This window comes from Leptidea sinapis, chromosome 3, assembly GCF_905404315.1.
Source record: "Leptidea sinapis chromosome 3, ilLepSina1.1, whole genome shotgun sequence".
NCBI lineage: Eukaryota > Metazoa > Arthropoda > Insecta > Lepidoptera > Pieridae > Leptidea > Leptidea sinapis.
Window position 1 is genome coordinate 12,437,620 of NC_066267.1, and position 9,370 is coordinate 12,446,989.

Below are 9,370 nucleotides of genomic sequence, written 5' to 3' on the forward strand. Positions count from 1 at the left end.
GCTTCCTTGTGCGGTGTTTCCGGGACGATACGACATGGGTACCTTCAAAAAAAGCGCGTACACCTTCCTTAAAGGCCGGCAACGCTCTTGTGATTCCTCTGGTGTTGCAAGAGAATGTGGGGGGCGGTGATCACTTAACACCAGGTAACCCGAATGCTCGTTTGTCCTCCTATTCCATAAAAAAAATGCAATCCTTGAAGAGTGTTCGCTTGTTTCTAAGTGATATTTCACTGTGCCTACCTAACATATTTGTAGGTGGTACAGTTAGAAGCGGGCGGTACCCTTCACCTTCCGGACATGAGGCCTGAAGGTGAGTTGGGAGTGGAGGGTCACACCAAAGTACTTGGCTGTAGACCTGTAAGGGATAGGAGAGGGTTGATCCTGACAGAAACGTCTGCGCTTCAGATCGAAACGGACTGCGGGGCTTTTATCCGGGTTGACCTCTATACACCATTTCCTAAACGAGCCTTGAGCCACTGAGCCTTGGAGCTTGGAGAGGACTGAAGATTTATGTTACGAGTGGACTTAGAGGGCGGTATTGTCGGGGAAGAAAGATAGTTGTACTCCATTACTAGGGATGGGAATATCGTTGGTATATGATATATATAGAAGCGGTGAGAGCACTGAGCTCCGTGAAACCCCAACCGTGAGCAGGCGTGGGGAGGAGAGGCCACCTTCGTGCCTGAAACGAAAGGTACGGTTATGGACATAAGAAGCCACTATTCGGACTAATCTGATTGGGACTAGATCTCCCATAACTATAAGTCATTAAACACAAAACAAAATTAAATAATTAGGCTGAAATTATGTCTGCAAATAATAAAATATTGAATTTACTTATCTTTATTTAGCTGCTGTGCTTTTTTGATTTTATCTGCCACATTACTACAAATTATAATTTTATATAATAATAAACAAAATAAATAAATAAATATCTTCTAATAAAGAGTTTGCTAAACAAACTTCAAAATAGCTGGAATTGAAGTTGCTACTTTCTGCCCGTACAACTGCAAATAAAGAATAACTATTATGCCTAATTTATTCCTTAACATTTAACATAACATAATAATTTTTTTAAATATTTACAACACTTAACTTTGAACATGATTCATATAATGGATGCAGCACCTTTCAAACTTAAATAGCTACAGAAATGACAGCTAGTTGACATGCGCTTAATATAATAATACAATATCATTATTATATAATAATGACTACCTACTTACATGTAATACATACATATATTAAGACAAGTGTAAACTAATGGGGAATGGAGATGTTCTCTTACAGACTTTTTAAGGTGGTTGTGAATCTACCTGTCTCACTGAGAAAGGAATTGCATTCTACAAATGAACAACTTAAACATAAAGAGATATATCAAATAAATTCATTTAATACAAAGGCATGTTCCAGATGATCTTTAAACCATACCACCATAGTATGCATTTCACACAAGAAACTATTTTTAAGGTAATCAGGTTTATATAGACAAAACTTAGTAAAGTTAAAATATTAAACAAATACATACACAGTGCAATACCTGGTATACTAAATACTTCATAATTTACATACCTGGCTTGTTTTTTCTGACATCATAAAGCGACTTAACATGTAGAGGAAATTCATGGAAAGCGTTGTAGCTGTACCTACAACCAATAATATCAATTAATACAAATGTCTAATATCTAACTTGTTACGTAGCATTATAGATCGTAGAAATAGTAATCGTGCATAATAACTGTAATAAGCGTATGCGGAAAGATTCGTTCTGAAAAGAACATTTTATTTTATATAACGTAATATTAGCTCAGATAAGAACCATTTCATAATGCTGTACATCAACTCATAGATCACCAGTAGTCATCTTAGTGAAGTTCAAGCATCGTACGTTCTCTCGACGACCGCAGATATACTCACGTGATCAGTCATATGCTCCGCGTTACACAACCGCACAGCAAGGCCGAGCGTTCTCGAATGACGCGTCGGGACTCGGGGGTCGATCGCTATTCATGCAATTTTAATCAATGAGCGACAGAGTAGGTGCTGAATGCTCATTGATATCGTATGATCGAAGTTCGACGCGAGTTTACACAAACCACATTCGCTGGCCGGCTTACTGCGATAGCATTCGTTTAAGAGCGAGATAGATCACATAATATTATTCTCAATTCTTATTGAATGAAACGTTTTACTATTGGTTAAAATGTAAGCTTTAGTATTGGTGTGTATTTTCTGAACTTGTAAATATTTTTTAAGTAACAGTTGCAATTGGGTAACTAGTTTTAAGGATTTTGTATATATATCATGTAACTTTTAAATAAATCATATCTTCCACATATTCCTCACAGTCGAGCAGTTGTTTTATTTAATCGCCAAACGCTCAATCTCTAAAGAGTCATCAGAAAGAAGTGGTCTGGTAAGCCTCTCAGTTGATACTGCAGTTTTAAGCAATCGGTTTTGTTTTTCATTCAAACTTTCAGGCGTAAAATAAGAGCGTCATATAAACTTTAGCCCACTTAGTTTTTCAATTGGTTAATGAACTAAATCTTCATCCCCTTTTGCTTTTTTTGCCCATACTCGACATCTGAAAGCAGCAAAGACAAGAAAGTTGTTATACAAAGATTACTTTTAAAGCTCTTGGACTCAGTTATAAATCAAACACCTACTACTACTTCCTTCTGTTGTAAGCTTGAGAAATAGTAAAATATTATCACTTTAGTATTCTTTATATGCTGTGCTAAATATAATAAAAAATGCATAAATAATATTTAAAGTAAATACGGTGTCTTACTTACCGATCAGGATCCAAAAGAAACCTTGATAAAAGGGTGTTAGAGTTTGGTAACTTTCGTATACTTACCACAAATTGCACACTTCCTGCAATTATAATGTCGTCGATTTATATTCTGTTTTTCTCCATTTCATTACAATTTATAATAAAATATTAATTGAGAGTTTCCAATTTTTCAAAATTTTGCACGTTTGTCAGTTCTCTTGTTGTTTGAATAGAAAGAAAACAACATGGCTGATAACCAACTGCAACATTCATAAAAAATATTATATATGAATATTAATGAAATTAATATAAATAATGTCTGAGTTTAAGGTTGTCTTTTGTTAATTTTAAAATGGACCTAAGCAAAGTCTAACTTGTTTAAACTAGGTATATGTTTTAGTTGTATCAAAGGAAAAAAGCAATTAACATATTTAATATTTTATTTTATATTTTGATCATCTCATGGGCTGCGTTCAAGCGGCAATTGACGACGAGCTTGCACAGATCCCCTCCGCTGAAATCGTAGACTTGGGTGAGTTCAACGGGCACACTGCCGAATGTCTTGGATCACGTACCACAGACTACGCATGGCGATCTGTGCATAATTTTGCATTGGCGTATGGTCTGTCCCAATTGGTTGAGTCGCCAACGCGGCTCCCGGATGGGGATAGCCACATGCCGTCCTTATTGGATCTTCTGCTGACTACACATCCCGATGGTTACCAGGTCTTTGTCGACGCCCCTCTCGGAACGTCCAACCATTGCCTGGTCAGGAGTGTAGTGCCTATCCGACGCCAACGTCGCAGACCACCAGCGACCCGCCGCGTATGGCACTACAAGTCAGCAGATTGGGATAGAATGCGTTCCTTTTTTGCATCCTACCCTTGGGGCAGGGTTTGTTTCCCTTCGGATGATCCTAGTGCCTGCACCGTTGCAGTAGCCGATGTGATACTACAGGGTATGGATATTTTTATACCAAACTCTGTAGTACCCATGGTTCGATGCGTCAGTTAAAGCAGTATCTGACTGCAAAAAACAGGCTTATCGAGCTTGAGTTGCGGCGCTGGGCACAAAGGATCCGAACTGCATAGTTCTTAAGAAGAAATACAACCGTGCCTCCAGATTTTTTAAGCGGCAAATCGCTCGTGCAAAATCAAAACACGTCGTCAAAATCGGCGAGTAGCTTTCCAGCTACCCGACAGGTCACCCAAGTTCTGGTTGTTGTCGAAAGCTGCTCTTGGTAACTTCAGCCAGCCGTCCATGCCGCCGCTGCACATGAGGAATGATACCCTGGCCCATACGGCAAAAGAGAAAGCCGATCTCTTGTGCACTCTTTTCGCCTCCAATTCGACTCTTGACGACAACCGAAAAACACCGCCGACCATCCCGCGGTGTCAGAGCTGAAGTACAGTTCAGACAGAAAACTGTTAGGCGAGCTCTGTTTTCGTAGGACGTCAGGAAGGCGAGCGGGCCAGATGGCATTTCTCCAATCGTGCTTAGAATTAAATTAGTGTGCCCCTGAGTTGACGCCGGTGCTAACGCGTTTATTCCGGCACTCTTATTCTAAAGGCGTAGTCCCTGACTCATGGAAGTCAGCCCTTGTCCATCCGATCCAAAAAAAAGGAGACAGTTCGGATCCGGCAAACTACAGGCCTATTGCTATTACCTCCCTGCTATCCAAAATCATGGAGAGCATAATTAGCCGTCAGCTCTTGGTATACCTAGAGGGTCACCAGTTGATCAACGACCGAAAAAACGGGTTTCGCCATGGTCAGTCGGCAGGTTATATTCTGGTATACCTAACACATAGATGGGCTGCGGCTATTGAAAGCAAGGGGGAAGGCCTGGCAGTTAGCCTGGATATAGCGAAGGCCTTTGATCGTGTATGGCACAAGGCGCTCCTCTCCAAACTTCCATCATTTAGGCCTCCCGAGAGCTTATGCAAGTGGACCTCCAGCTTTCTCACTGGGCGCAGCATACAGGTCGTTGTCGACGGATTTTGCTCGAACCCGAAGCCCGTGAATGCTGGAGTGCCCCAAGGCTGTGTGCTGTCTCCCACGCTGTTTCTTCTGCATATCAATGATATGTTGGACACCTCCAACATTCATTGCTATGCGGATGACAGCACTGGTGATGCCGTATACACGGGCCATGCAGGTCTCTCTCAGGAAATCGTCGACCAGTGCCGGGAGAAACTTGTGTCTTCTATCGAGTCCTCTCATGAGAAGGTCGCGGAAAGGGGAAAATTGAACCTTGTCCAATTTAACCCCCAGACGACTCAAGTTTGCGCGTTTACCACTAAAAAAACCCCATTTGAGGTCATCACCAAGCGGTGACAGACGGTGTTCGACAACACTTCCCTCAAAGCCTCGCCTAGTATCGGAATACTGGGTCTCGAAATCTCGAGCGATTGCCAATTTTGTGGTCATCTGGAAGGCAAAGCTAAATTGGCTTCAAAGAAACTGGGCGTCAATAATAGAGCACGGCAATACTTCAAGCCGGCCCACATACTAGCGCTCTACAAAGCGCAGGTCCGGCCACACATGGAGTATTGCTGTCATCTCTGGTCTGGCGCACCCCAGTATCAGCTCGATCCATTTGACCGCGTGCAACGCAGAGCAGTTCGAATTGTCGGGGTCCCAGTGCTCTGTGAACAGCTGGATCACTTGGCGTTGCGTAGAGACGTCGCTTCATTGTGTGTCTTCTACCGCATTTATCACGGGGAGTGTTCCGAAGAGCTGTTTAACCTGATTCCTGCCGCCGAATTCCACCTTCGCACGACACACCACAAGTTAGGATATCATCATCACCATCTGGATGTGTGGCGGTTCGGTTTTCAAGGAGCTTTCTTCCACGTACTACAAAGCTGTGGAATGAGCTTCCTTGTGCGGTGTTTCCGGGACGATATGACATGGGTACCTTCAAAAAAGGCGCATACACCTTCCTTAAAGTCCGGCAACGCTCCTGTGATACCTCTGGTGTTGCAAGAGATTGTGGGCGGCGGTGATCACTTAACAACAGGTGACCCGTACGCTCGTTTGTCCTCCTATTCCATAAAACAAAAAAAATATAGTTTTGTTTTGCGTTGTGTAGTAGTTTCGGTTTAGACAATCTTTGGTATTCGTTTTTCAGATGTTGCAATAAATATTATTGAAGTCGTAGGCGTGGGTCCTGAATCTGAAATTATAACAGAATACATTTTAACAGAAGTAAGTTAGCCCTCATTTTTAGGCTTTAAATAATTTGAGCACATCATGTACAATATAATATAATAAAAAGGATTTTAAAGATTAATAAACTCATAAACCATTTTAAGATCATTAAACTTATTAAACGAAAATATAGATACCATTAAAATGAAATAAATAAAAATAATTTCATAACTATTTAAAATAAAATATCGACAATCGATAAAATAGTGTCAAACACTACAGATAGATTATAAAACTATAATTTTTTCTCTAGATGAATTAAATTACTACTCTATCACTTTTAATCACCTTAAGAATTCTTTATTAGCTTATTATTTGTTCTTTAGTGCTTAACTTTCTGTATCCAAAAGAATTTAGCCTTGAAAATTCTCTTACTCCCATCTGACTGTATCTTTTAAATCACATATTTTACAACTTTTTTATTACATAATATAGCTTAGAAATGTCTGACGCTTTTATTATATAAATAATTAAGCAAATTAATTATTGAAGTAGAAAGACACGAATAAAGTAAAAGAAAACGAAAATTAGTAACAAAAATTGTTAAGACTCACATTTATTTTGAATGTCATGTAACTTGACCAAAGAGAATTTAAACACTAAGTACAAACGCTACTTACATGACGACGCGCGCGAGATAGGGAACGTTGAGAGGGAGAAGCGTAGCTTGAAGCTTTAGCTTCCCGACTCAGGTGACAACTGACAGGTCCCAAGTTAGGTTGATCGGGTTGTACTTACTAGTTACTACAAGTTGTTGGTTGACTGGTTGTTGCTGTTCATGATCAACAATTCAACACTCAACAGTTGATAAATGTAAAATGATACATAAACAATAAAGTAAATGTATACAAAAAAATTAAATTCTTGAAATAATAGCGAGCAAGCGTAAATTTTTTTGTGTCGAACCCACAGTGAATTAAATTCATTGTTAATTATTTTAATTTTTAATGTAAATGGATTAACTTGCGCGTAAGACGGGAGATTTTGTTTTTACATTATGAGTGAACAACAGTTTTCAGCCGCGAAAAACGCGCTAATTTCATTTTCAGTTTCGTGTTTTATTTTCTTTGTGACATTATTTTCATCAAGTGTTTTGGGATATACATCAGAGTTGTGGGCTCTTACATTCTGGGGACCAGCACTGTACTTCTGTCTTGTGAACTTTATTTTGCAATACTCATTGAAAGGTTTCACATATGATGTAGGTTCATAATTTCTGTAGATATTAATAAATCATAGACATAATAATAATAGACATCTTGCTTAAATACCTTAGCTCCATACATTAATATAACTATATTTTTTTATATAAATTATTGAAATGCTATATCCAAATGTTAGGTTGGTTTTTCTTTTTAATATTGTATCACATAACACTCTCAACAATATTGCAAGTAAATTTGACTGCTAACAAGGGCAAGAAGGACATTGACATTATTTATAACATTGTATAAAATTTATAAACTGGAGATGTTTATATTATGTTACAGGTTGCAGTACGATCAGCGTTCTTAGGATCCGTATTTGCATTTGGTTTGTATTTATCAAGATGTGAGAGTGAATTTAAAGTGTTTGGGATGTACATTGTGGTATTTTCACTATTCCACTTTTCTGAGTTCATGGCAGTGGCATTGACAAATCCTCAGACATTGACCACTGAATCATTTATACTGAACCACAGCCTGCAGTATTGGCTTGCTGCTGTTATTAGCTGGATTGAAGCAGGCATTGAATATTATTTCTTACCAGGTAAGTTTTTCAAGTCATAATTTAGTTAGCGCAGTTCTCTTGATTATATTGCAATTGTAGATTATAATATTGTGCAGTCTTACACTTTAATACTTTGTGGTAGATATCATATTAGCATGGAAACATTTCAATAGGAATTTTATGTTAAAGTGTGAGAATGTTTACGACACTACCTTCAGAAATTATGAAAGCAACCAATAAAAAGTGAGAATCTTCTTGGACTATTATGATCTGGTGTGAAAGTTTTGCTATGCACATGTTTTAAAAGAACCACATATTTAAGTTTTACAATGTTTTTTATAGTTTATTATGTACTGGTAATTCATTATTTCAATTCAGTTTTAATTTAGCAAAAAGGTTTTTTATGTAATTTACAATTAAATTTTTAGACATGAAACAAATACTTTGGCTGTCATACTTGGGTCTGCTTATGTGCATCTGCGGAGAGTTTCTCAGGAAAGTGGCAATGTTTACAGCAAAAACTAACTTCAATCACCATGTAAGTATAATATGTTTAAAATCACATTTATTCACAACTGATTTATTTAGACAACCTACAAAAGAAATTTTAAAATTAATTTTAAACAAATTTTAAAATAAAATATTATAGACTGTGTTCTTTTAAGGTAATGTAAATTGTAGTAGTAATAGGGCACTGCCATAGCTAACACAATTAGTGATTAAACACAAATCATTTGCCAAACACAGTATAACTTATGCATTTTTGTGATTTCTATTAGCTACTGTTTCTTGGAATCTAAACATTAAAATGCAGTTAAATATTCATGTGTAAAGTAATTGGCAGACAATTTTAAAGTTTTTTTTCTTGCAGCAGTCGGTAGCAAGTTTACTCTGTACAAATAACACACTATTATCACTTGTATAGGTGTCAACATTATTATGTGCTTTTATAGCACTGTTACTGAATGAAGCAACAAACCATTGGTGCTTCTATCGATACAAGTAAGAAAAGTGTCAAATATTCTTGAATTGTCTGTTAAGTACCAAAGAGTATTCAAATTAGATATGTCAAGGTTCCTTGATGTACATAAGAAGATATCTAATTATTTAATAAGATTGTTCGGAGTGACAGTCACAACAGTATGTTATTTTGAGCGCATGATATATTATTTTTTATGATGATAATAAGAGATGGGACGAGCAGCAAGTTCAGCTGATAGTAATCCGTAATTGATACGCCTTGCCCATTACAATGCAAAGTAGTATTTCAGGATTTTTAAAAAACCCAAAAATTCAGAGTCGCACTACAATAACGCTCGTCACCTTGAGACATGAGATGTTAAGTCTCATTTCCCCTGTAATGGCACTAGCTACGGCGCCCTTCACACCGAAACACAACTATGCTGACATGCTTCATGGCAGAAATAGGCGCCGTTGTGGTAACCATAATCTAGCCGGCATCCTGTGCAAAGGACTGGTAAATTACTACTATATATTTTTAACTTTTCTTTTCAGTATGCAACACCTATATAATATATGTAATTTAATTTTCTAAAGGTGCAAACAGTCAGACGACCGGATCACAAGCTCGTGACACACGGGGTGTACGCGTACTGCCGTCACCCGAGCTACGTGGGCTGGTTCTACTGGTCTATCGGGACGCAGGTACAAT

General features: G+C 38.0%; 1 protein-coding gene and 1 long non-coding RNA gene across 5 annotated transcripts in view; one reads left to right on the forward strand and one right to left on the reverse strand.

Moving 5' to 3' along the window:
- Window positions 1-876: 876 nt before the first annotated feature.
- Window positions 877-6,463, reverse strand: LOC126979584 (uncharacterized). The gene is made up of 5 exons (XR_007732846.1): window positions 6,277-6,463; window positions 2,861-3,036; window positions 1,918-2,584; window positions 1,573-1,646; window positions 877-1,007 (listed from the first exon to the last, which is right to left on the reverse strand). It is a non-coding gene; the product is annotated as an uncharacterized LOC126979584 (long non-coding RNA).
- A 258-nt stretch (window positions 6,464-6,721) lies between these two features.
- The window catches only part of LOC126979570 (protein-S-isoprenylcysteine O-methyltransferase), a 29,996-nt gene continuing 27,347 nt past the window's right edge, over window positions 6,722-9,370 (forward strand). For 2 of the 4 annotated variants that reach the window (XR_007732843.1, XM_050828939.1), the window contains exons 1-4: window positions 6,833-7,189; window positions 7,479-7,737; window positions 8,127-8,236; window positions 9,256-9,363. Coding sequence is in view for 3 of the 4 variants with exons in the window: in XM_050828939.1 (XP_050684896.1) it covers window positions 6,986-7,189; window positions 7,479-7,737; window positions 8,127-8,236; window positions 9,256-9,363 (681 nt within the window). In the remaining variant the exon portion in view is untranslated. The other 2 variants (XM_050828940.1, XM_050828941.1) reach the window with 2 other exon arrangements.